The following is a 27469-nucleotide window of genomic DNA, read 5'->3' as shown; positions in this document are numbered from 1 at the left end:
TTGATAGGAGATTAAGTTCAGAACTTAACAAAAACTTTATTTGACCTAAGAGACATTTTCCTGCAAGTATCTAAGACATATGAACATAGATCTGACATTACACTTTACAGAGGAGAATACCAACCCTCCCAACCCCACCCCTACCTTAACAGTACTCTTGTAACATGGCTGGCACCCAGCCTCCAGGCAACCACATGCAAGCACAAGCCACACTTGTCTTAAAGCAGCAATAAATAATAGACAATTATTTTCTTAAACATGGGACCAGTCTACCTGCTTCTAACTTCCACCCACTAATAAAAGTCCTACACCCTCCATGGTACACAGGACAGTGGCACACAGAGACAAACACCAGACAAACTCCCTCTTCTCCACTGCTGACCTTAACCCATCCAACTGCTCTCCACCCCTCTGAGTAGAAACACCCTGCGTCCTGCGTCTTCAACAGGCCAGCCACTAACTGCTGACAGAACATCTCTCCTGAGGTGGCCACATCACTCAGAGCATTCCAGCTTTTCCACCTGCCAGGAACCCCAGGGTCCTTACTTGTACATCTATTTCCTTTTAAAAACAAATACAGGATTTGGGGTTTACCATAACTAAATTCCATCAAGTTTGGCTAAGGCCAGTGGTCCCAGACTGTCCCAATTTTCTCCACCAAACTAAATAGTTACACCCTCTCCCCCAATCTAACCAAGCTGCTAAGCTATATATTTGAAAAGGGGTCACATCTCTTCCGCTCATAAGCCCCCCGGCCCTCCCGAGACACAGACATCTGTGGGGATGTCCTTTTTGACCACAACCAGCTTAGGTTTTTTCAGTAGCAGCAAACACCTTCTAAACGTTCTCTTCTAATTTCTCACGGCATGGGTTTTTAGGGGACTTAACAGATAACCCACAAGGTTAGAAGGAAATAAACTCCAGAGAAACAAGAATAAACGGAGTCCATCCCAACATCTTGTCTCCCTGGCAGACAGGGCAGAGACATGAGCTGGGTCATCCTTCCTCCCCTGGTATCTCTGTCCCCTTCTCCGTGTCCCACACCCCCTGTCTTTAGGTCACAAAGATGCTGGAGACCAGTTCCTCAAACTCATGAGTGTCCAAGTGACCTGGGGAGCAGGTTCGAGCACCGAGGCGGACACGGCAGGCAGGGATTCAGACTCTGCCGGGTGTTCACACCTTCACCTGCAGAAGCTCCCAGGCGAGCCAGTGCTGCTAGGCAGGTGCCCGTCAGCAAGCTGGATGTATGGCTGTGCTATGAACCATCCAGCCACATGGGGGTCCTGACTCTGTGGAACAGGGAGCAGACAGAGTGAGTGCCTATCACCTGGGCCTCCCATCTGAATCCAAGTGGTCCCTCTCCACCGTCGCTATGCCTGAGGAGCCTCCAGACCAATGAAGTCAGAATCCCTGGACTGGAAGCCAGGTCATCCCCATGTGAAACCCCTAATACATGCACCTGATTAAAAAGACTGAACAGGGGCTGGAGTGATAGCACAGCGGGTAGGGCGTCTGCCTTGCACGCGGCCAACCCAGGCCAATTCCTGAGTGCATGAGCCAGGAGTGACCCCTGTGCATTGCTGGGTGTGACCCAAAAAGCAAAAAAATAAAAAAGACTGAACAGGGCAGTTAATACTGATGCCCTCTCCTCAGAAGACCTTAAACCAAAGACTGGCCTCTGACCTGCCCACGCTGGCAGATGGTGCCATCACTTGCCTGCAGACATCAAATTGAGCTGCTTAGTATAGAACTAGAGGGAGCCCTAAAAATTCACTACTTGCCTTTTTGTCATCTCACAAAGCTCCTCTTTTTTTTCTTCTTTTTGGGTCACACCCGGCGATGCACAGGGGTTACTCCTGGCTCTGCGCTCAGGAATCACCCCTGGCGGTGCTCAGGGGACCATATGGGATGCTGGGAGTTGAACCCGGGTTGGCCGCGTGCAAGGCAGACGCCCTACCCACTGTGCTATTGCTCCAACCCCTCACAAAGCTCCTCTTGAAGCAACTTCCTTAGAACTGTTAGAAGTTGATAACTTGCATGCAGCCGACCCGGGTTCGATCCCAGGGAACCCCATTTGGACTCCCGAGCACTGCCAGGAATAATTCCTGAGTGCAGAGCTAGGAAGAACCCCTAAGCACTGCTGGGTGTGGCCCCCAAACAAAAGTTGATGAAAGTGTGTATGTGCATAATTCCCTAAATCTTATGAGAATTGAACTGTGGCCTGTCTGCGGTCTTCTACCCTCTTTCCAGCACTGTGATTCCTTAAGGGTGCCAGTCCATCGGCATATCTGAAGGTGTTGGGGGCAGGGGACAGCAAACGACTCAGACAAGGGTAGAACAGGCCTCCCTGCCCCCCCCTGCCCCCGTAGCACACACTGCTGTCCTTCCCAAGCGGACACCTCCCATCACAACTGGGACCCGTGGCTGTTCTGTCGTGATTATGCTCCCTGCCGTTAGAAGTCTACCACCCCCTCTTCCTCCTCTTCCTTCTCCTCCTTGCTGGGAACAGACAAAAGTCTTTTATTGTCCTGTATATTTTTCCACCAGCCTCAGCATATTCTGGCCGCTAGACCTTCTGACACTTTGGCTGAAGGGGACATGCCACCCCTGACTCTGCCTCAGAGGCTCCCAAGCCCTTTCCACAGAAGGAGTGTGCTGGTTACCATCTGCACTCAGGGCAGCCTGGGCAACCCTACAGATGGCCCGTTTTTTTTGTTTTTTTTTTTTTTGCCAGTCGAGCCACCACCCTCCGCAGGGCACCACGCAAGCCCGTCCACTCAGCACTTCCTCTTTAAAGAGCAAGGCGCCCCCTCTAGCTAACTTCCCCTTTACAGTCTGTGGCCATGGAATTAAAAAACATTCGCGTCTGAGCAAGGGTTTCCGTGGTGGTGCGCGCATCTCCTTGCTCGGCACCAATGCTGAGAGCGGGTCCCTCATCTCTGAGGACCGCCGTGGCCATCAACTCTCCCTTTTGTTGCTGAGGATAGATGCAGCCTGCAGCCCCCCTTCCCCACCACCACCCCACCTCCACACAGCCTACATCTCTGTGGACACAGAGGTCAGAATTTACGGGGGATTCTGAGACCACCAAGTAATATGCCCCAGTCCAAGATATCTGGTCTTTTTTTGGTGGGGGGAGGGGTCACACCCAGCGATGCACAGGGGTTACTCCTGGCTGTGCTCAGGGGACCATATGGGATGCTGGGAATCGAACCTGGGCTGGGCTGCGTGCAAGGCAAACACCCTACCCGCTGTGCTATCACTCCAGCCCCAAGATATCTGGTCTTAAAAGTGGCAGAGAAGGGCTGGAGAGACAAGTGGGCAGGGGACTTGTCCTGCATGTGGCCGGTTCAGGTGTGATCCCGGGCACCACATCTAGTTCCCTGAGCACAGAGCCAGAAGTAAGTGCTGAGCACTGCGGGTGTGGCCCCCAAACCAGAAGGGTAAAAAAAAAAATGGCAGAGAGCGATTTCAGCCACTAAACTCACTTTGCTGAGGGCAAGGCTGCATGTTCACATGATCTAGAGCAGTATTTATCAAGGTGGGGGGGGGGTGCTCCCAGGAAAGTCCAAAGTGGCCACAAATGAAAACAGGTAACAGGCAGGTCACAGCACAAGACTAGGAAGCCGACCCGAGCAGGACGGGAGAAAATAAGGTTGGAAGGGGCGGTGGGTCAGAAAGAGGCTGAAGTATAAAGGTGGAAGCATGGGCACCGTGAAGGTTCTCCTCTCTGCCCCTCCATCAGGCCAGAACCCCCCACCACAGCTCCTTACTGACTCCAGTCTCCCCACCCCAGAGGGGGGAAGCAGCTGGCAAACACCCCCATCCCACCTCCACGGCTCCACAGTTCTTTATGAGCCAGCGAGAGGAAGCCTTGGGACAAACACTGAACCGGTGTTTGACATCTTTAAAATTGCAACTCGGACGCTAACTCAAAGAAGCGATGCCTTTTCCAGAGCACGGAGGGAAGCTTTGCCTCCCAGGCTCAGAGGACCTACTGTGTGTGCCACGCAGGAAACCAGCTCCATCCCAGTCCTCACAAGAAGCCTGCCAAGGAGGCTGGCCCCGCCTGACAAAGAACGCCGCTGCTCGGGGAGAAAGTGGCGGGGCACTGCTGACAGGGGCTGCTGCGCCTTCACAGCCCCCAGATTCTCCTCTCCACTGGGCGCCAAGCCACACTCAGGTACAAAGAAGGTGGAAGACAGCCAGCGCCCAACAGCCAACAGACGCGCTCCTGGCCGGGCCAAGGATGATTCCCGTCGGGTCTGTGACCTCGCTTATTGATAGGACCCAGAGCAGGAAACACACCCTCCCCACCCCCGCACCCCCATGGCATTGGGGCTCATCCTGGGCCCTGGCAGAGATCTCTAGCTTTGCAATGCTGCGTTTCTTTTTCTGAGTATCGGGGCTTCACAAAGTTGGCGACCCCCACAGAGGAGCCAGGGGCCGTGAGGAAAGGCAGACTGGGATGACTCAAAGCAGCAGGAGGCTGGAGGAAGCACCACAGGAAGCTGGGGGGAGGTGGGGATGGAGAGAAAGGAAGAGTGCTGGGAGGAAGAAGCCCAGAGAAGTGCCTGGGAGTCCGGTCCTGCCCCACCTGAGGAGTCAGAGCCCAATTCGAACATTCTGCTCCTGAACCTGAACCAGAGAAAACACAGACAGCAGAAATGTCTGTGTCTCTTCCTACCCCAGGAGAAGTTCCCTCTGCGATGTGGCTCAGAAGTAACGGTTAAGAGATCCTAGCCGTCCCCAGTTCCCAGGAAGGGGCGGGCGGGGGGGGGGGGCATTTGCTGATAAAGACTGGGCTGATCTCGGGCCTCGCAGGCAGTGTCTCTGGGGTTTTTAAGTCCTATGAAGGATGCACTCCTTAAAGAGTGTTGCTTGGACAGGGATTCCCATGCTTTTAGCCCATGAAGAACAGTAATAATAATAATAATAATAATAATAATAATAAAAATAATAATAATAATTGTGGAGAAAGACACTAGTTATTTTGTGTTTTATCAAGACTTAAAAAAATAGGTGTAGCTTCTTCCATCAACACCTTTCTTTCCTAAAAACATGGCAGGTAGAAAGGAGTTGCCCTGGGAACAAAATGCCACTTGGTAAGTTAACGGCAATGAGTTTTAAGGGGGAAAAAAAAAGAAAATCTGGTCCCTTTGCATCATTCCTCCAGAACATGGGCCAACACTCCTGTGAGCCAGCCCTGGTCCACACACCAGCAAGGGCACCTTTCTTCCTGGGATACCCCAGACCACCAGTGTCACCTTCCCCAGCCCTGGGGCCCAGAGGGGCGGCCGGCAAGGGCAAGGGCCGTGTGCATGCCGACGGCTCCCAGCACAGGCCAACACAGACTCCCCGGACCTTAACCATGACCACTGGCGGCCCAGACCGGCAGCGTCCACAGGAGGATGACAGGACCCTGGCCTCACTCCCAGTCTCTCGCACACACACATGCTCTTCGCTGCCGAGAGAAACCCTCCACGGGGCTCCCAGGGGCCACGGGCTCATGACCAGCCCTTCCAGAAAGCTGAGCTTCCCTACCCCAAGGGTTTGACTAGGGAGGAACTGGAGTGACCGGGCAGGGCACACAAGGGATGCAGAGAAGGCAGGACTGGAACTGAGCTTTATAAGGCAGGTGGGGCTTCTTCCTCACACCCAAACAGCAGGCAGCAGAGAAGGGGGCCTCCCCTGATCTCATCCCCCTCTCGGAAAAGACACTGCTGGGGACACTGGGCCAACAGGCCACCCACTCCCCGCCAAAGGCCGGCAATCCAAAGGGCCCAGTCACTGTCTTCCAGTGCGAGGCGGGGAACTGCAGAGACGACCGAGGTGTTTGCTGTAACCAGGGAGGGGTGGGGGGCGGAGGCAGAGCGTCCAGTCTGGGCAGCCTTGGACCACGTTGGGCAGCTTCCAAAGAGCGTGGACAAAAAAAAAAAGGTGACGAGTAGAAACGGTCCAACAACGCCCACTTTCCTGCCCCCCACACCGGCGCTTCCTCCTCGGCCACAGCCCTGCAGCCCCACCGAGCCCTCGAGCCCTCGGCACAGTTCTGAGCTCAGCGGTCACGGACACAGGGAGCGGGAGCCGCCAGCGCATCGAAGCCACAGGTGCCCGAACCCTCTGCAGCACGGCAGCTCCCTGCTCAGCGGCAGGGGGCTTCAAAGGCCATCAAGCACAAGCACCCCCGGGGAAGAAGAGGCCCAGGGAGGGAGGCCCGAGTTGTCAGAACCCGTAGACAAATCAGTGGCGGAGCCCGGAGCCCCACGGACCTCGCACGCCTCCGTCTCTGTCCAGCGCCAGTTCCGCTGCCTGGAGGGACTTCAGCCGACACGCGCGCTGCTCAACTCCGCGCGTCCCCACTTCTGCCAACTCTCCGCTGTCTCCGCGGCCACCAACCTCGTGCCGGCAGCCCGCCACGGGAATGAAGAGGAGATGACCGACCGAAGCGGGGCCGCTGCCTCTCCCCTTCCCACTCGCCTTTACCTCAATTTCTCCTTCCCTCCATCCATATCTCTTACTCCAAATAAAGGGGTCCTCCTCCCTGGGGTGGGCAGCGCGGCCCCAAAGAACCTCATTCGTTCATTCATTCCGTCTCTAAATGCTTACTACACGCTTAGGATCTGAGCCAGGCCCTGCGAACAGAGACAAACACTCAGCCTTTGACCCCAGAACTACTCTGTCGGGCAGGGGAATCCAAAATCACTGATTTCTCATTCAACTCCCAGGAAGTGTCAACTGGCTGCACTGACGGTCTTTCTCCAGAAAAACAATGGGATCCAGGAGAAGGTTTAGGGAAAGAAACATTCTACCCAGGGCAACAACAACAAAAAAAAATCACCCTTCACTCCCAATCTTCCCAAATCCATAAGCCTCCTTCCCGACACCCCATACCCTGACACATGCATCACTGTGACCTTGAAACCACATTGGAAGTGTCAGACAGGACAAGAAGCTTCCGGAGACTAAGCAGGGGGTCCCTGTCCAGTGCCAAACTCTCATAGCAGAGACCAGAGAGCACTCCAAACCCCGCGCGCTCATTGCGAAGGCTGCCGGCTTGGCTAAGGCGCTCAAGCCAACTTCCCCCCCGCCACCCTCCTCTTCACGGCCCCTCCACGTGGGGCCCAGGAGTGTCCCGGCATCCAGGGCCAGTCCCCGGAGGATGCAGGGCCTCTAGGAAGGGGAAGGGCACCCTGCGAGGGCCAGCTTACCTCCGGGAGCAGACCCACTTTCTTCTTGAGCACCTCACACTTGCGCAGCTTGCAGATCTGGTGCGTGCGGCGGTTGGTGCAGCTGGTGCAAGCCCCGCAGTTCTCCAGCCGCCGGCAGGGCTCACAAGTGCCACACCGTTTCCGCTTCTTTCGCCCATCTCCACCCCCTCGGAGCTGGGGCTCACTTCCAGTCATTGGGAGTCCTGGTCCCTGGAAGTCCCCTACCATCACCTGGCCCTGGGGGAAGTCGTAAAGACCAGGCAGGTCTGGCTGGACGGCCAGAGGCACCTGGAACTGACTCATGATGCAGCCGCCGCGGCCGGGCGCATAGGTGCCTGGGCAGAGCCACAGTCCCGCTGCCCACCTGCCTGCCCCGCCAAGGCCACCAACAGGTCCTTCTCTCCTAAAACAATCAGCAGTCTACAGGGCGTACGGGCGAGTCTCTTCCTGCTCCAGCGGGTGCCACTGGTCAGTCCCCTCTTCACCTCCTCTGCAGCAGTCTGATGGGGCTGAGTAGGAGGCCACTCTGGAACCTGCAGGGGCCCGGGCTCGGGGGCAGGACAGCACCAATAGTGCCCAGAGAAGGGATCATCTTGGCTGGGTGAGCTCTTCACCCTCACCTACCCCGGACCCAGGCATGAGGTGAGCAGGTGGGTTGGGGGCAGGCAGGGCTGGGCAGGGCAGCCCCCAGAGTGTCTCTCCTGGGGGGGTGAGGACGTGGAGAAGACAGCACTGCCTGCAAGACACACAGAAAAGGGAAACGCATCACTTGGAGGCTCGGGGACAACTTTCACATGTCACCTCTTCCTGCTTCTGGGAAGAAGAGAAAAAAAAAAAGGAACAGAAAAGAAAACGGGGGGGGGGGGGGGAAGAAGGGTTGGGGGGTTAGGGTGGAGGAGAAGGGGCTTGCCCAAATGAAGTTCTACCAGACCTCATGAGGACAGGGCAGCCCCCAGCCCCGCCCGCACCGGCTGCACGTCCGCGGGAGGAGGCCTAAGCGCGACCTCCCCCCACACCCCTTCGCCATCAGGGGTAGCCTGGGGAGTCCACAATTGTAGGAGGTGGTCAAGGTGAGATTTTTGAGAAAGTTGCCCTCTGCCCCTCCCCCGCGGGCGTGGGAGAGTTTCCCCGGGATTCCCACACACCCTTTCACTGGAGGTGGCCCGGCCCTCCCCGGGGGCAGCAGCGCTGTGCACATAAAGTTTGCGGAAAGCTTGCCCAGGCGGCGGGGCGGCGCGCTGCCCCCGGCACGGCGGCGGCGCGGAGGGGGGTGCGCGCGCCCCGGGCTGGGGGGACCCCGCGGCGCCCGCTCCGCCGAGGGGGCCGCGGGGAGGGGGGCGCGCTCTAGCCGCCGGCCGGGCCGCGCGCGCGCCGCCGCTCCGGCTCCTTTGTTCTGGGGCCTCGGCCGCTCGGCTCCGGCGGCTCCGCAGCCCCCGCCCCGCCCCGCCGCCCCCCCCCACCCACACCAGGCTCCGCTACACTGTGACCCGTCGCACCCCCCGGCCCGTGCCCCCGCAACAAAGTAGTAGCGGAGACCCCCCCTCCCCGCAGCAGCAGCAGCACCAGCAGCAGCAGCAGCAGCCCCCCGACACCTCCGCGCGCCGCTGGTCCCCCAGGCCGTCCCCTCCCCCCTCCCCGCGGTCCGGGCCCCCCCCCCCATGTCTCCCCGCCCCTCCCCCACCCCGGAGCCGGAAAGGCACCGACTGCACCGACCTGCCGGCCGCCTCCGGGGCGGAGCGCACAAAGGGGCAAAGTTTCCCCGGCCCGCGCCGCCGCCGCCGCCGCCACCGCCGCCGCCGCCCGGGGCGCGCGCCTCCCGTGAAGCCGAGCCCGGCCGAGCTGGGCGCGCGGAGCCCCCCGCCCGGGCGAGGAGGGGACGGCGCAGGAGGAAGGAAGAGGAGGCAGCGGCGGCCGCGGCGGCAGCAGCAGCAGCAGCAGCAGCAATGAAGGCGGCCGCGGGACTCCCCGCCCCCCGCGCGCCGCGGCACGTGCTCGCCCGGGGACTCCCCCGCCCGGGAGGGCGCGCACGTGCGGCCCCGCCGAGCCCCGCCGCCCCCTCCGGCCGGCCCCGGGGCCCTGCGAGGTGGGGGACGTGCCCCAGCGGGAGGGGATGGAGGCCGACGAGCGGGTAGGGGCGCAGGGCCCGGCCGGGCTCCGAGCCTCTGCACCTGCAGCACCTTCCCAGCCGCCCCCCTCTCTCCCGCCCTGCGCGGGCCGCCCTCCCTGCACCCCGCCGGCCCCCTCGGGCGGGCGCCCCTCTCCCCGCCCTCCGGCGCCCGGCCGTCCCCCCTCCCCAGGAACCGAGCGGGCCGCGCCGGCTAAGGGCACTCGTCCCTCCCAGCTTAGGCCCCGGGCTGAGCCGGCCTCGGTGTCCCCACTTCCTGCCACTCCCTGTGGACCCGGCACGGTCTGGGGGCACCCCCGGCCGCCCCGAGCTCCGGGCCCGGCTAAGACCCCTCTCTCCGGGCCGCCGCGCTCTCATTTCCCCAGCAGGACAATGGGGGGAAAACCATCGCGCGTTTGCGTACCGAGTCAGCCTGGCCCGCAGAGAAGGGGGCCCCAGCGGGGAGGGGGCAGAGGCCACGGGCTGGCGGAGACCCGGGTCACGGCCGAGCGCCCGGCCCAGGCACACCCCAGGGCCCTGCCATCGCCAGCCTCCCCAGCGCCGCGCTCGGCTCTTTCGCGTCGAAAACAAAGACTAATCCGATACCCCCGCCCTGCCTCCCGGAGGAGGGGGAACGGGAGCGTCGCGCAGGGGAACGAGGAGGACAGCGTGCGGGCAGGGTTCGAGCAGTCCCCGCGGGGGCCGGGGCGCCACCGAGCCCTCTCAGCCCGCACGGGCGCTGGGGAAAGTCACCCCCAGGCTCTTTTCCAGGCAGGGGACAAGGGGCACGCGGCACAAGAATATTTCCAAGTTGCCAAGCTGCCCGTGTTCGCTGAGGCTGCTGCTTCCACCCTCGACCCCCCCCCCCCCTCACCTGTTGTGCAGGCCAAGTTGAAATTCCAGGTTAGATTAACCCAGCTCCACCCCTCCGGCTTGACTGCCAGGGTGATGGTGCCCGTAGCTGCCTTCCATCTACCTGCGTTGCTGGGGAGCCAAGGTGGGTCTCTGAACACACGCATAGACACACGCGGGCAAGTCCTGGCAGAGAAGCCACGGGGGCAGACTGGCCGGACCAGTTTGGGCGGTGCTCTCCCGAGCTAGGTGCCTGGCAGGAATCCCTGCCCCGCTGAAGCTCACAGCTCAGCCAGAACTGGAAAAAGAGCATTAGGCCGGCTATTTAGAGGAAGGAGAAGAAAAAAAGTAACTGATCTCAAGTAGCGCGGCTTGGAAAGCCCTAGGCGGTAGGAGAGGCCGGGTGCTGGCTGGAACTTCCTCTGAGGCCACATTTGACAGCCGGACCCAGGGGCCAGGTAGTCAGCTGTGGCACGTGGTGATCGTGTGCCTGCTGCGAAGGCGACTTCCTAAGGTGGCCACTGAGTGGACCGCAGAGTTTGCTCAGGGAAGTGGGTCTAGAAATAAGACGGGAAAACCACCAGGAAGTGTCATTGGCAAACAGAAAACAGGCCGTGGGCTTGTTACTGTGTTCCCTGCAATCCATGTTTCGTGTTTTACATCATTTTCAATAAAAAAATATGTCCAGACCATGTAGAAAGTGGAATTTGCACACCAACATCACGCAAAAACACCCCTACTTAACCATTTGCTCTATTTTATTCTAGCTTTTGTCTGTTTGTGATTCGTTCCCTTTTTAAAGAACATGGCTGTACTCATTGATTATGCAATTTTGCTGTCCTCTTTTCACCTAATATCCTACTGCCTGCATGTTGCTAGTTTGCTGTACAATCACAGCTAGAGAGACAGTGTGACAATGAGGTGAAGAGGTGACACGACCTGCGTCTGCCACAGGCACACAAGAGCCTTGCTGGGTTGGGCACCCACCACACCACCTCCAAGAGAATTCAGATGAAGTACTTCGCCGGGGGTTTCATGAACGGCCTTGATTATAAATGTTTAATCCAGAGAACACATTCCTGAAGTGGCGACCATCATTAAACCCACTTTATAGATAAGGAAACATTACATCACTTGTTCAAGGTACTCCTCTAGCAAGCTGTTGACTTAGGATTGCAGCCCAGCACGTCCCCTACGTGGTCTCTCTGAAGGAACAGCCCTGTGCCATACACTATCCCCACTGCTCTCTGTGAGATGGTCGCTTCGCAGAATCCTCTGGCTTAGGGGACTAGCAGGAGGCTGGTGACATTTACCACCATGTCCAGGGGTAGGAGTAAAATGTCCTGGGGACATCCCTCTGTCTGCTGACGGGGAGAGGAATACAAATGTGAGCCCTATCTATGAGTATTTAGATTCAGAGAGTAAGAGGAAACGCAGCTGGACAGAGCCCCCTTCCTCTCCCAGACCCCCAAGCATCCAGGAGGGGCAGCAGGTGGCAGACAGGGAGCACAGCTGGACCTGTCGGAGAAGGAGGTGGGCCAACTCAGCGTGGTGGCTTCTCCCTAGAATCCCGCACAGCAGCAGCCTCTAGGGTCCCTTCCTTTTTCCTCCCACCTTCTTCCAGGTGCCCCTTCCACCTGTCAAATGTCCACTCGATTCACACTTCTTGGCCAAAATGCCAGTTCTCCCGTGAAACCTCTCCCAGCTACTCAGAACGCAGTTGGTCACACGCTCTTGAGGGACCACCATCTTATCAGTGGTGTTGGAATTGTTTGTGCAGTTTATCTCCCAGTTACTGTAAGCTCCTGGAGGCCCGGAACCCTGTTCTGCCACCTTTGTCACCTTAAACCTAGCACCCAATGGATGTGTTAAATGAAGAAAAGGTAGGACCTACTCCCCGCACGTCGCAATGACACGGGAGATCCACAGGCTTCAGAAGGGGTTTCCCCATCTGCTGAAATCCTTAGGGACCCCCAGGATAAATTCCTAATGCTTCAGGCCCAGGCCCAGGGGGATCTCCAGCCTGTTAGCTGCAAGGGTTCTCTCTTCCCACAGGGCCTGCAGTGGGGCAGAGAAGTTTGCCCCGGAGCAGACATGCTGAACAAGATCCCTACTGAAGAACAGCCCTATTAAGTTAGTGCAAGTGGGACCTCAGGGTACCTGTTAGAGAAAGCAAGCGGGCTCTTGGGCCCCACCCTAGCCGGACTCCCAGGGGTTGGGGGGGGGGGGGTGCATCTCCGGCTGTTAGAACAGCGCCCTGGGGGGAGACGCACGTTCAAGTTTGAGAAGCGCTAGACTGGAGAGCTGGCTGGAGAAGGCAGATCGAGAAGCAAGTTCAGCAGCCCGTGGGGCGGCCAGAGTGCAGCCCCAGGCACTTAGAGGCGCAGGCACCCGCCCCGCCCGCCCCTAGGAGGCAACCCTGTCACCAGTGGCCAACTGACTGAGCCGTCTCTCCCCCCCCCACCCACCCCCCCTTGCAGCAACCACTGATGCATAGTCACGACCTGGCCGCCGTTCCCCAAGGACTAGAAAGGGAAATCGCCTTTGGAGCGGCCAGCGCCCCAGGCACTACAGAAGCACAGGGGCTTTCACCCGAAGGCGGCGGAGGTGGGGCCGGAGAATCCTGCTTCCAGCTCCACTGAGGCACTGGCGTGGCTTCAGCGCAGAGCAAAGGGCAGGAAGTATAATTGGAAGCGCGCCTGCGGCACTTCGGGAAATCACTGCCTGGAACCCACACCGCGGTGTTTGCTGAACCTGCAAATGATTGAATGTGACTAACCTCCTGCGAGGTGCTTGACCCGGGCCTTCTCTTTAGCTAATTAGCAATTTGTCCTGTTTGAAGAATGAGCGTGGTAGTAACCGGGGGCCTGTCGGCATCGCCATGTCAATACACACGCATGTCCCCCTGCATGGAGGCTCGATTTTTAAAGATTAGGGATTACAAAGTTTGTTTGATTCCCCCACCCCACCCCTTACTTCCTCTGTCTTTTTGTGGTGGTGGTGGTGGTGGCTGTTGTTGTGATGACGGGGTGGGGGATCACACACTTGAGTTGCCGGGCGTGCTGAGAGCGTGGCTGGCAGAGCTGTGTCAGACTGTGGGGCAGAGCAGGGGGGTAGAGCTCCCCAGCCTGTGCTTTTGCCACTGAACTATCCCCACTCCTAATTTCATTAGATCTTGGGTGTGTTTGGTTTTTTTGGGGGGGCGGTGGGGGGAGTTGTGTATTGATAAAATATAATACCAGTCATTATTTTCCTAGAAATGTCCTTTTTCAAAGCACTTCCATGCACATTATCATCTATTTGCAGAAACCAAATAACCAAGTGTCCCTTTCTTTTCCATTTCTGTTGGATTTTTGTTTGTTTGTTTGTTTGTTTGTTTGTTTGTTTATGGGGGCACACCCAGTAATGATCAGGGGCTACTCTTGGCTCTGCACTCAGAAATTGCTCCTGGCGGTGCTCAGGGGACTCTATAGGATGCCGGGGATCAAAACTGGGTCAGCTGTGTGCAAGGCAAGCACCCTACCTGCTGTATTAATACCCCAGCCTCTCCTTTTATCCCCTCTGATATCATCTAAAAAAATTATCACGGGGGCTGGAGCGATAGCATAGCGGGTAGGGCGTTTGCCTTGCACGCAGCCGACCCAGGTTCAATTCCCGGCATCCTATATGGTCCCCTGAGCACCACCAGGAGTAATTTCTGAGTATAGAGCCAGGAGTAACCCCTGTGCATTGCCAGGTGTGACCCAAAAAGCCAAAAAAAAAAAAAAAAGGAACTTATTTTCACTAAGTAATGGAACATATAGAAATATGTTCAAGGTCATTCACTACCAAGATTCAGACATATAATCTAGGACCTCTGAAATTAGCCCACCAGAGGCAGGGTTGCGGTGGGCAGAAATTGGCATTTTGTTCTTAGGGAAAGGGCAGTTCACTAGTGATGCGCAGGGGCGTGCATTGGTGACTGTGATATGTATAAGGTACCTAGACAATGCTCCTGAATAGCTCCACAAATGCTTTCATGTCTGTAACAATTTCTGTGATTTATTTTAATTTGTCATTGGTTTTAGTTTTCCAAGAGGTGCCCAAGAGCCCAGGGATCCCGCCTGCTGATTCCCAGATACCAAGCTCAATATGAGGGTCCCAAATGCAGTGCTGTGTCCTTGGGGATGGTGGGGGTTACCTAGGTCAACCTGGCAGTGTTTGTTAGGGGAGTGTCAAGACCACAACTAAGGTGCTCAGGGTATCCTGTCAGAGGCTTGAACCAGGGTCAGCCACATACAGGTAGGCACCTTAACTCTTCAGACCTCACTTTAAATTTAATTTTAATCCATTAGGCTGTATAATTTATAAGGAAAATTAAGGGTCCCCGTTGTAATGGGAAAGAACTGAAAACAAAACAAAAGCAAACAGAAATCTTCCAACCTAAGGAAACACACAGGGATTAAGAGCTTTGTTCAATGACTCAGGTTGCTGAGTAGGATGTACACAGATCTTGCCGTGCCCAAACATTAATTTGATGTTGCAGATCAGTCAGAATCATTTACTTTGTGCTGCAGTAACAAACTATACACAAAGCATATAGGTTTGACATAATGATTCTTTCCTCCTCAATCATGAAACACGCCCACTTTGGAGCTCTACTCTCCAAAGCTACTCAGGGATAAAGGCTGCTGCAATGAACTCGTATCTTCAAGCCTAAAGGCAGGAGATGAGGAGAGGTCAAATCAGACACTGACCTTTACCTGGAAGCAATACACATAGCTCCTGCTCATATTTCCTCGGATAGAGCAAGTCACGTGGGGGCAGGAAATAAAATGTATATTACTCCCATGTGCCTGAAAGGAGATGCAAAAATATTTGGTGACCATCACTAATACCTACACACAGGGAGTGTGAATGTATGAGGTGGGGCTGGGGAGGGCTATGGATGGGTCCACTGGAAGAAGCTGTCAGTGCAATGATTTCTGTCCATTTCTAGGATGCTTCACTTGGAGACATATTGCTAAGATTCCTACTATGAAGAGTTACCACCCCTCACACTAAAGCTGGTTCAGAAATGGAGATGAGGGAGAAGGCTGGAGAGATAATAGATAATATAGCAGCTAAGGCACTTGCTATGCATTCAGTTGACCTGGGTTTTGATCCCTGGTGCCCATTTTGTCCCCTGAACATGCCAGGAGTGATTCCTGAGCACAGAGCCAGGAGTAAGCCCTGAGCACCATTGGATGTGGTGAAAGGCAGAAAGAAAGAAAGAAAGAAAGAAAGAAAGAAAGAAAGAAAGAAAGAAAGAAAGAGAGAGAGAGAGAGAGAAAGAAAGAAAGAAAGAAAGAAAGAAAGAAAGAAAGAAAGAAAGAAAGAAAGAAAGAAAGAAAGAAAGAAAGAAAGAAAGAAAGAGAAGGAAAGCAGGGAGGAAGGAAGGAAAAGAAGGAAGAAAAGAGAAATATGAAGGGAGAAAGGAGAGGCACTTAACTCTGAAGAGATTAATGTAAATGAAGACATTCTGGACCCACGAGAGAGTTCAATGGCTGGGAGCACCCACCTTGCCATCACACAGCTATGAGTCAGATCGCCAGGACTATGCACGGATCCTAGAAGCTCTGGATTTTGTCTCCCCAGCACCAATTTCTAGTTTCCCAGGGGCCAAGGGTGTGAACACCACAACTAAAGGGGTGTAAGCCCTGGCAAACACCTCAACCAAAAACAGTCCAAGCATCAGGCTTCCAGGAAGTGTGAGCACTGTGTGAGCCCAGGCGAGCACTGTTGGCACTCCCCCTGTGGCTCGAGAGTAGAACCCACAGAGAGTGTGCACATGCCACTGCCGACGGCCGGGTGTGTGAGCTCTGATGTATGAATCCCGGCCAGGCAAGTGTGTCACCTGGTGTCACCACCACCATGACTTCAACAACAATGAAGGGAAGGGGGGGAGAGAAAGAAAGAAACGCAGCAAAGGAAAGGACTTGGGGTCTATGAGTCCCCAGGGGCCTGTCTGTGAAAGGAAACTCTAAAACAGCACAGCTTGGGCAGAAGCGTTTCCTGCTGCCTTGCCATTCACTCCCACTCATCTTCCTGGCTAAATGCGGTGACGCTCCAGGAAGCCTTTGATGGTCTCTCAAGACAGGGCCCACCAGTCACACAGTGCGAGCGACGTCTGTCCCCTTCAGGGAGCTGTGGCCAGGAACCACATCTCTCTCTGTGCTGCGGTGGTGTGGGATGCAGCATGCAGGCAGGCCAGCTAGGAGGGGACTGCTGAAGCCCAGGGGAGCAGAAAGGAAGGAGAGTCTAGATGGCGAGAAGAAACTTGAGACGCCTCTAGGATGTGAAGTCAATGGGATGGAGGTTGATTGAATTGAGGGGGATAGGGAAGGTTTTTTGGAAGAGAAGGCTTTTCTTTTTTCTTTTTTTGAAGGGCAGGGATGGTAGTGCTAAGAGGCCAGCAAGAGGTGCATGCTGATGTTTGAGCCAGAACACATTTGAGCGGCCTTTGGGACCTTTTTTTTTCTTTTTTGGGTCACACCTGGTGATGCACAGGGGTTACTCCTGGCTCTACACTCAGGAATTACTCCTGGCAGTGCTCAGGGGACCATATGGGATGCTGGGAATCGAATCCGGGTCGGCCGAGTGCAACGCAAACGCCCTACCCGCTGTGCTATTGCTCCAGGCCTCTGAGTCTCCTTTGGGAAACACTTTTAGGGTCCCAGGAAGCTGTACATCTAAGGGCCTGAGGGGGCCTGACTGGACCCAGTCCTGTGATCTACTTCTTGGTTCAATTTCAACATCAACTCCTGCAGTAAGATCAGTATTTCTAAAAAGGAACTTGTAAAACAAAACCAAAAGCAAACATAACAGATGGGGAGAGGGGAGAGAACACCACAGAATTATGAAGAGATAAACAAATAAAGGTGAAATATCTGGGCTACAAATTCGAAGGATCCAGACAGCATCGCCAAGACTCCACAGGAAGAGCCGAGCATCCCTCGGCGGGCTCCCATCCTGCTGCTGCTCCCACGTGATGGTCCTGTCCCATTCCCACCCCGTCAGAGCCTGCTTGCCCATCTGACATCTGACGTTGATACCAAGCCCCGTCGTTCTTGGGGCTGCCCTCCCCCGCACGGCGAGAGTCAAATCCTGTTTGTAGGAACTGAGCAGTCTCAGGGACTAGGGCTGGAGTGATGGGACAGCAGTTAAGGTGCTTGCATGCAGTCGATTCCTGGCATCACATTTGGTCCCCTGAGCACTGTTGGGTGTGCCCCCACCCAAGGACAAAAACCTCCCTTTTCACAGAGGGATTTGTACTCAGAGTCCCTGACCCCGAAGAATAGGGACCCTATTCTTCCAACTTACTCATTGCGCTACCCCCTCACCCTCAGTAAAATAGCAACAAAAATCTTGTTCCATCTGAGATGCTTCCTCTGGACTCCCCACAACTCCAGGTACTGACCAACAGCAAGGGAGGGAACCACCCTCTCTCAGCCTCCTCACTGGCAAACTAGAAAAGAGGACCCCACTTTTCCTTTCCATTCCATCCATTCTGCAGCTCTCCTTGATAGACCTCTTTGCAGAGGAGCAAATGAGCCAACTCTGGGGACTGAGGTTGCCTGGCCGGACCCAGTCCTGTGATGTACTTCTTGGTTCAGTTTCAAGGTCCTCTCTTAGATCTTTGTATACAGCAGGTACTCAAATGGTTGCACCCTTACTTCCCCTGATTGTTTTGTGTACCTCACAGCCATCCTGGTTCCATTCCCCTCACTGCAAAAGATGCACTGAGCACTGTCAGGAGTGATTCCTAAGCATAAAGTCAGGAGTAAGCCTTATATATTGCTGGGGGTGGCTCTAAAACCAAAAATAAAAGGAAAAGAAAAGAGACCAGAGAGATAGTACAGGCAGCAGGGGTCTAGTCATGCAGGTGAGCAACCCAAGTTCGATTCTGACTATGCCTATGGTTCCCTGAGCACTGCCAGGAGTGATCCCTGAGTGCAAAGCTATGAGTACACCCTGAGCACATCATATGTGACCCAAACACAGAAGAAGAAGAAGAAGAAGAAGAAGAAGAAGAAGAAGAAGAAGAAGAAGAAGAAGAAGAAGAAGAAGAAGAAGAAGAAGAAGAAGGAGGAGGAGGAGGAGGAGGAGGAGGAGGAGGAGGAGGAGGAGGAGGAGGAGGAGGAGGAGGAGGAGGTGGTGGAGGAGGAGGAGAAGGAGGGGGGAGGAGGGAGGAGGAGGAGGAGGAGGAGGTGGAGGAGGAGGAGGGAAAGGGGAAGGGGAAAGGGAAGGGGAAGGAGGAGAAGGGGAAGAAGGGGAAGGAGAAGGAGAAGGAGAAGAAATGGTAAAGACCCCTAATGACTTTACCCAAATAAACATTTTTCCCCCTGCAAATGGATTCCTGGGGAGGTAATATGATCATTGCATAAACTGTCACAAGAATTCCTCTCTGGAGATTGTCTTTGTCTGAATTACAATTTCTTTTTGAGCATTTTCAATCAGCGAACTTATTCTCCATCCTTTGAGGGAAAATTTATTTTAGAAAGAAGCCAAAAATATCCTTCAGAACCAAACCTGATGATTAAAGGGGTATTCAAACCTTGGCAAGACATTTTGTGTGTTAAGTAAAGAGGTTCCCAGTGCTGGCGTGGATGTGGGGGAAAGGGATGCTCTTTCACTGTCGGTGGGAATGCCGACTGGTCCAGCCTTTCTGGAAAACAATATGGACAGTCCTTTAAAAACTAGAAATTGAGCTTCCATATGACCCCACAATATCGCTTCTGGGAATATATCCCGAGGGTGCAAAAAAACACAGAAAAATGACATCTGTACCTATATATTCATTGCAGCACTGTTCACAATAGCCAGAATCTGAAAACACCCTGAGTGCCCTAAAACAGATGACTGGTTAAAGAAACTTTGGCACATCTATATAATGGAATACTATGCAGCTGTTAGGAGACAAGTCATGAAATTTGCTTATAAATGGATAGATATGGAGAGTATCATGCTGAGTGAAATGAGTCAGAAAGAGAGGGACAGACATAGAAGAACTGCACTCATTTATGAAGTATAGAATAACATCACATGAGGCTGACACCCAAGGGCAGTAGAGACAAGGGCCAGGAGGATTGCCCCATAGCTGGAAGCCTGCTTCATGAGTGGAGGAGAGAAGGCAGATGGAATAGAGAAGGGATCACTAAGAAAATGATGGCTGAAGGAATCTGTCGGGACGGGAGATGCATTCCGGAAGTAGGTAATGGACCAAACATGATGACCTCTCAGTGTCTGTGTTGCAAGCTATAATGCCCAAAAGTAGAGAGAGAGTATGGGGAATATTGTCTGCCATGGAGGCAGGGGGAGGATGGGAAAGGGAGGGTGAGTATACCAGGGATATTGGTGGTGGGGAATGTGCACTGGTGGAGGGATGGGTGTTTGATCATTGTGTGATTGTAACCCAAACATGAAAGCTTGTAACTATCTCATGGTGACTCAATAAAATAAAAAAAAAAAAAAAGAAAGTGTCTTTGCCAAAGAGGGTGGAGATGACACTGGAGGACTGGTGGTTGTGAAGGAGGAATGAGCCCAAGTTTGAGTCTCTCTTGAAAGTGAAGAAGATGGATCTGCTATGCCTTAGTTGCTTCCCTGTGTCTACCCGCAGCCTGGCAGCACCTCTGCGTGGCCAGAGTCCTTGAGGCCAGAGTCGGGATTCTTGGGTCTGGAAGGGGCCTCTGTGGGATCAGAGCTTGTGCTCCGAAGGTGGAGGCTGAGAGAACAGGAGACCAACCCAGTGCCTTGACCTCAGCTGACCTGTGTTCCCTCCCAGGAGCCCATCCCTTTGCCAGGAGTCCCCGAGCTCCCTTGGGCTTTCTTGTTCCCTCGGAGCAGGGACTTGGTCTCAACTCAGAATGCCTTTTGCTGTCTGTCCCTGATGTTTCTCGAAGTTTCTTGAAGCTTTCTCTCCGTTGCGTGCCACGTGGGAGAGGGCTACAGTTGGCAACCTGCCTCCCGCCAGCCTTCCCTGATCTCTTTCTAATGGGCGAGTGTAAGATTGGAGAGACAGTGCCAGGGGCAAGGTACTTGACTTGCACTTGACTGACCCGATTCAATCCTGGCCACCACAGATGGTGCCCGAGCACCAAGAGGAGTCATCCCTGAGCACTGAGCTAGCTGTAGACTCCTGAGCACAGTTAGTTGTGATCCATAAGATAAACAGAAAAGATGGCTGACTGGAAGAGTGTGAGATAACTGTAGAGATGACAGAGAGATCAAGAGAGGCTGTGTAGATAGTCAACACTGAGCTGCCAGGACCCAGAGCCGTGACTCATACCTGTATTCTCTGACCTGACCTCAAGTTGCCTAACTGTCCCCTTTAAATTCATCAAAGCATGGACGTGTGGACTTCAGCTCATTTTTAAGCCCAGATTAATGTCAGCATCTTGAAATACTTGTAGGAAAAAGTGAGCTATGTTCCAGGCATTGTCCTTGTTAACAATACCATGTTTGGATGTTTTGTGGGTTGGGTTGGCCTGAAAAATAATTCCTGAAATGACTAGATTTATCCAGTGTCAATGATTAGTGTTGCCTTGAGAGTCTAAATCCAGTATTAGCCCTAGAAAGGGGAAGCATAAGGCATTGATGCAAATAGCCTAGTTGTCAGAGGAAAGGACTCATTTCTTATCACATAGAAATAAGAATTTGTGAATCCCGAAGAAGCTGCTTTGATCACAAACCCTTTTCAGACTTACCTGGGGAGCCAGAGTGTGGTCCCAGTAGAGTCCAGGCTTCCATTCACTGTTTAACAAGAATATGTGGCCTGTCCGGTGCCCTATCATGGTGCAGGCACTAGGAATGCACTGAGTACAAAGCAGACCAACCCTTGTGCCCTATAAGAAACCCCTTTACTTTTTGATGGAGTTGGAGGGTTTTGTTTTTTGTGTGTGTGTGTGTGATTTTTGGGTCACACCTGGCGATGCACAGGGGTTACTCCTGGCTCTGCACTCAGGAATCACCCCTGGCGGTGTTCAGGAGACCATATGGGATGCTGGGAATCAAACCCGAACCGTGCAAGGCAAATGCCCTACCCGCTGTGCTATTGCTCCAGCCCCTGGAGGTTTTTTTTTTTTGTACAATTCTACAAGTGTCTTGTATATCCTGGATATTAATCCCTTACCAGATGGGTATTGGGTAAATATTCTTTCCCATTCGGTGGACTCTTTCTGTATTTTGGTCACTGTTTTTTTGAAGTGCAGAAGCTTCTTAGTTAGATGTAGTCCCATTTGTTTATGTTTGCCAAAGACACTTTCTTACCTTCCACTTTGACCCCTCGGGCTCACTTCAAGGCTGTCCTTATTCCTGAGCCAGGGGTGTAGCGTGTAGAGTGCAGGCCTTGCTCGTGTGACACCTGGATTCGATCCCAGCAGCGCACCCTCCACAATAAACACACCCTTTAAACATCCTATCACGGTGCATCTGCCATCCGAGTGGTGTATGAACAGCTCTATGACACCCTGGACATCACGGGCAGCGCTGAGATCCAGGCCCATGCCACGGCTAAGGTAGGCGCCACACGGCCGCACCTGCTGTCCCGGCCCTCTTGCCTGCTCAGAGCTTTCCCCTTCCTGGTTTTAGCCAAACCTAATGTTTCATCGCCAGGCTGTGCTTGACTCCGCACAGGCTGTTCTCACTCGGGGCACCCCAGAGGGGAGCGGGTGAGAACCCTCCCCACCCCAAGCCGGCAGCTGACCTCCACTACCCAATCGGCGCCACACTCCAGGCCGCTTTCTGGACTGTGCTATAAGACACTTCCTACCCATTTTCCATAATTCCCACACTATATTTGATGGAGTTCAGACAGTAGGCAACAAAGCATAGAGAGTTTACACACACACACACACACACACACACACACACACACACACACACACACACACACACACCCCTCTCGGAGAGCCCGGCAAGCTACCGAGAGTAGAGTATCCTGCCCACACAGGTAGAGCCTGGCAAGCTACCTGTGGCATATTCGATATGCCAAAAATAGTAATGATAGGTCTCATTCCCCTGACCTTGAAAGAGCCTCTAGTCGTTGGGAAAGACAAGTAAGGAGAGGCCTAAAATCTCAGGGCTGGGAGGAATGGAGACGTTACTGGTGCCCACTCGAGTAAGTCAACGAACAACAGGATGACAGTGATCATGGTGCATATGCTGCCCGAGCCCATGTGCTGCATGTGCTTATGTGGCAGAGCACATATGGCACCCGAGCACATGTGGTGCCTGCATCTCCCCTCTTGAGATGTGTACTTTTATGCCTTCCTATCTAATGCTGGGGTGTGTGTGGGGGAATCTCTCCGCCTTTGGAGAAACCAACGTTCTTACTTGAACATATTATTCTCCCACTTTCTCTCTGTCCTTCCCCTTCCTAAAACCCTCCAAATAAGTTCTGTTTTTACTTAAGAAAGAAAGAAGAAAGAAGAAAGAAAGAAAGAAAGAAGAAAGAAAGAAAGAAAGAAAGAAAGAAAGAAAGAAAGAAAGAAAGAAAGAAAGAAAGAAAGAGGGGCTGGAGCAATAGCACAGCGGGTAGGGCATTTGCCTTGCACGCGGCCGACCTGGGTTCTATTCCCAGCATCCCATATGGTCCCCTGAGCACCGCCAGGAGTAATTCCTGAGTGCAGAGCCAGGAGTAACCCCTGTGCATGGCCAGGTGTGACCCAAAAAGCAAAAATAAATAAATAAAAAAGAAAGAAATCCTATCATGAGACTGGGGGCTGGGGGTGGCAGCGGGGGTGGGGGGTGGGGAGATAGAACAGCAGGTAAGGCACTTGCCTTGCAACTGAGGGGTGGGGCCAATCGAGGTTTGATTCAATTTCCAGCTCTGCACAGAATCTCCCAAAACCTACCAGAAGTGATTCCTGAGTGCAGAGCCAACTGTGCCCCACAAACAACAAAAATCCTATCATTTAACCATTTCATGTCCAGTTTGAACCCCCGTCTACTCCAGGAAGCCCCTTCATCTGGAAACTGCACCTGTTCAAGTGTGGCGTGCATCAAACTGAGAGCCCTGCTGTGTCTCCCCCGCACTGCAGACTCTCCTCATAGCAGGCCTGTTCCCTCCATGCTGCCCACATGTCGAGCACATCCTCCCCGTCCCCTGCTGCCTGTTGACTCCTCTCCTTCCCTTCTGAGAGCTGGCTCCGCTGGACCCTCTCTGAGTGACCTCCTGACTCTCTGTCATGGGCCCTACTGATTGAGTGGTTCCTGTACTCAGAAATTCTCTTGTGGCTCTAATAAATCCTCGAACACTCCCCACCCCCTGCACAGATGCAAAGTAGGTTCACCGCCAGACAGAAAGAAATGCAGCTCAGATAACTGAAGGCACTTGTCCACTGTACTGTGGGTTGGGGGCCCAGCCAGGACTGGAACTCAGGGGTTCCCGCTCCCCCACCCCCCCACCACACACACATGTGGCTGTGCTCAGGGCTTAATCTTGGCTCTGTGCCAGAGATCACTCCGAGTGACCTCAGGGGACCATACGGGTGTCAGGGACCGAACCAGGTTGACTGCATGCAAGGTAAAGCACCCTTCATGCTATGCTATCACTCCAGCTGAACTCAGGTTTGTCTGACACCTAAACCAAAATTTTTATCTCCCGTCTAAGGCAAAAATATGCTGGATATTGCAAACAACCTTGAAACTCTTACGGCTTTCTCTTTCTTGTCTTTCTTTCTTTTCTTTCTTTCTTTCTTTCTTTCTTTCTTTCTTCTTTCTTTCTTTCTTTCTTTCTTTCTTTCTTTCTTTCTTTCTTTCTTTCTTTCTTTCCTCTCTTTTTTCTTTTTGGGTCACACCTGGCGATGCACAGGGGTTACTCCTGGCTCGTGCACTCAGGAATCACTCCTGGCGGTGCTCAGGGGACCATATGGGATGCTGGGAATCGAACCCGGGTCAACCGCGTGCAAGGCAAATGCCCTACCCGCTGTGCTATCGCCCCAGCCCTCTTTCTTTCCTTCTTTCTCTTTCTTTCTTTCTTTTTCTTTCTTTCTTTCTTTCTTTCTTTCTTTCTTTCTTTCTTTCTTTCTTTCTTTCTTTCTTTCTTTCTTTCTTTCTTTCTTTCTTCCTCCTTCCTTCCTTCCTTCCTTCCTTCCTTCCTTCCTTCCTTCCTTCCTTCCTTCCTTCCTTCCTTCCTTCCTCTTTCTCTCATCCTTTCTTACTCTACAGTAAATGTAATTTATTTAATTAGTCAGTAAAGTTTTATTTAAGTCGCCCTGTTGTGGCTCCTTTTCTCGTTATGTTCTACCGCATCTCCATTCTCATCTTCTTTTATTTCAGGATGGCCCAAGGAGAGCAGAGCAGATACACTCCTGACAGCCACCAGGAGGGTCAAGCACCCTACAGGAATAAGCAGTTCTACCGACTGGGTGGCAGCTGCCTTCTGGAGTCCTTCAATTACCCACAGCTGAGCTCATCTTGCTCCCCCTGCAAGGCGCCAGCTCCAAGAGGCTGAGGACTCTTCAGGTGGAGCAGCCCCACCCCCACCCTCACTCATCCCAGGCACCCGGATGGATAACACATGAACGGCCTGGCCGCTGCCTCCCAGCACCCCGGATCATTCCCTGGGCTCCCCAATTGCAACCCATTTGATGCCTGCACTGTAAGCATGTCCCAAAGTAGCCCAGAGCCACAGATCACAAGAATTCAGCTGTACAGAATGCAAAAACAGCGACTGTACTACAGTGACAGAACCAAGCCAGCCTTCCCCCTGCACTTTATGGTCACAGGAGATCCCCGGGATTCCCGGGAGGAGGGGCAAAGGTGTGGTCCATTCTGAGCAGATTCAGAGGCTTCAACCGGCCCTCTTCAGTTCCTGCCATTTGTCCAAAGGATCTCAAGAATCACATCATCTGGTCCAGAGGCTGAAAGGCTGCAGAGAGCCAGCTGGGGGTCGGGCCTGGGATTGGCAAGCATGTAGCTAGCTGCTGGCTACAGCAACAGTTGATGGTGTGGGGAACACTGCTTGGTGCTGGGGCCCCGCCTCAAGCTTAGCTAGCTTCTTCTTTTTCCTTCCTCTTTCCATTTGTCATTTTATTGAGCTGCTTGCTATTATGTGCCAGGCACTAGAATTACAGAGGATAAGATTTATTCCTTGCTCTAATAAAGAAACAAGGAAGTTGGGGCTAGAACCATAGCAGAGCTCGGAGGGCAATTGCCTTGCATATGGCCGCTGCTGATCTGAGTTTGATGCCCGGCATCCCCTCTGGTCCCCTGAGCACTGCCAGGAGTAATTCCTGAGTACAGAGCCAGGATAACTTGTGAGCCTTGCTGTGTGTGCACTCCCTCATCCCCCACTCCCCCTACAAAAAGAAATAAGGAAGTAGATTTGGGGGTGGGGGGTAAGTTGAGCCACACTGGCAGTGCTCAGTGCTTACTCCTGGTTCTGTGCTCAGGGGTCACTCCTGGCAGTGTGCAGGAGATGACATGTAGTGCTGGGGATCACACGGGCCAGCTGCCTGCAAGGTGAGCACCTTATCTCCTGCACTGTCTCTCACCCTGAAGCTGATCATTTTAATGCTGCCTGGCAAATGCAACAATAAGATACATGCAAAGACCCTCAACAGGAGTGAGAAGCTGCAGAGGGGGTCAACAAAGACACAGCTGAGAGATACTGCAGGTACATCTTTAGCGCCTGGTGCCTGCCCTGCCTGGCTCTCAGAGGATGAGTGGGAGGAAGGAGTGAGATATTCCTAGTGTTCTAGCTGCTGTGGTCGCAGGGGTGTTCCGGGGTGGCTGAAGCAGGAGACAGGCTCTCCACCCCAACTTCACAGTGGGTTACCACAGCTCCAGTGCTGCTCTTCTTAGGACTGCTTCCCAAGACATGCATGGAAGCTTGCCTGCCTTCCTGCCACCCCCCCCTTTCCCTCTGGTTCTTTTTTGTTTTGGGGCCACACTGTGCAATGCCCAGGGGTTATTCCTGGCTCTGCACTCAGGAATACTCTTAGCGGTGCTTGGGGGACCATAGGGGGTGCTGGGGATCAAAACCAGGTTGGCTACATGCAAGGTAAATGCCTACTGCTGTGCCACTACCCTGGTCCCCCCTTTTCATTTTTCTTGCTTTTCCTGTCACACCCAGCAATGCACAGGGGTTACTCCTGGCTCTACATTCAGGAATTACTCCTGGAGGTGCTGGAAGACCATATGGGATGCTGGGAATCGAACCCGGGTCGGCCGTGTGCAAGGCAAACGCCCTACCCACTGTGCTATCACTCCAGCCCCGCCCCCCTTTTTTTTTCTTTTTGGGTCACACCCAGCAATGCACAGGGGTTACTCCTGGCTCTGCACTCAGGAATTACTCCTAGCGGTACTCAGGGGACCATATGGGATGCTGGGAATCAAACCTGGGTTGGCCGGGTGCAAGGCAAATGCCCTACCCGCTGTGCTATTGCTCCAGCCCCCCCTCCCTTTTCATTTTTGAAAACAGATTTTTCTCCCAACCTTCCCTTCCTTTTGTAGTAGTTGCTGCAATGAGTAGGGACCGCACACACCGGTGTCACTGGAATCACTCAGTATGTGGGGTCTTGCCGGGGATCAGACTTAGTACCTCAGAACGGAAGGTCAGGTGCTATCCCACTGAGCTATCCCCCCTGGACCCTTTCTGTCCTGAGGGGCTTCATTCAGTGCCTGCCCGAGACCAAGTGTCCTTGACCGTGTTCTGGTAAATCACAGAGGAGCAGAGCCTGGCCCATGCAGTGTCCCTGCCACCCAAGCTGGAAGTGTGCAAGTGTCCCTGGAGCCCTGTGGTCCCCGGCAGACACTGGCTCTAGAGAGCCCTCCTGTTGTGAACAACCGCCACTTGGTGGAGAAGTGGCGAATGAATCTCCTTCCGTGTTGACAGACTTACCTGCCTGTAGGGACGAACAACCCACCGCCCACAGTGAAGAAGAAAAGGCGGATACTATCTTTCCCAGGCGCCCTCCATCCATGCTTTTGTGTGAGTCAGGGACCTAGACTCGGACCTGCCGAGCCTCTCTCAAGTCTGGGTGTGGGGGAACTTTCTGCGGCTGCAGCAGCACTGGCCAAGTAATCACAGGCTCGAGACAGCATCGGGGGACCCTTGCAAATGACAGGCCCTGAAGCTTGAGCTTCATTAGGTGCCAGAGAACTTGCTTCTGTTAGCAATTAAGGCCCTTAGTGGGTTCTCGGGTAGTTTATCACTCTGGGGTGAGGGCAAACGCAGGAGTGGGAGAGACAGCAGCGCCCCTCTGCGCTGAGGACACTGAGAAAAACCACTGAGCCGAAATGGGGGGGTTAGGGGACGGGGTGGGGGGAGGGGTTTCAC

At 53.9% G+C, this 27469-nt stretch overlaps 1 protein-coding gene across 2 annotated transcripts in view; it reads right to left on the bottom strand.

Moving 5' to 3' along the window:
* The window catches only part of TET3 (tet methylcytosine dioxygenase 3), a 117915-nt gene extending 107984 nt beyond the window's left edge, over positions 1–9931 (bottom strand). Inside the window, exons 1-2 of one of the 2 annotated variants that reach the window (XM_055120014.1) lie at positions 9740–9931; positions 7212–7947 (exon numbers count right to left, since the gene is read on the bottom strand). In XM_055120014.1, coding sequence (XP_054975989.1) covers positions 7212–7514 — 303 coding nt within the window. In that variant the 5' untranslated portion in view covers positions 7515–7947; positions 9740–9931. Of the gene's footprint in view, positions 1–7211; positions 7948–8924; positions 9008–9739 lie in introns of those variants that run through there. The other variant, XM_055120015.1, reaches the window with a different exon arrangement.
* Positions 9932–27469: the final 17538 nt, after the last annotated feature.

The sequence above is a fragment of the Sorex araneus genome, chromosome X (genome assembly GCF_027595985.1).
Source record: "Sorex araneus isolate mSorAra2 chromosome X, mSorAra2.pri, whole genome shotgun sequence".
Taxonomy (NCBI): domain Eukaryota; kingdom Metazoa; phylum Chordata; class Mammalia; order Eulipotyphla; family Soricidae; genus Sorex; species Sorex araneus.
Note: the sequence above shows the minus strand (reverse complement) of the source record. Positions and strands in the feature narration are given on the sequence as shown.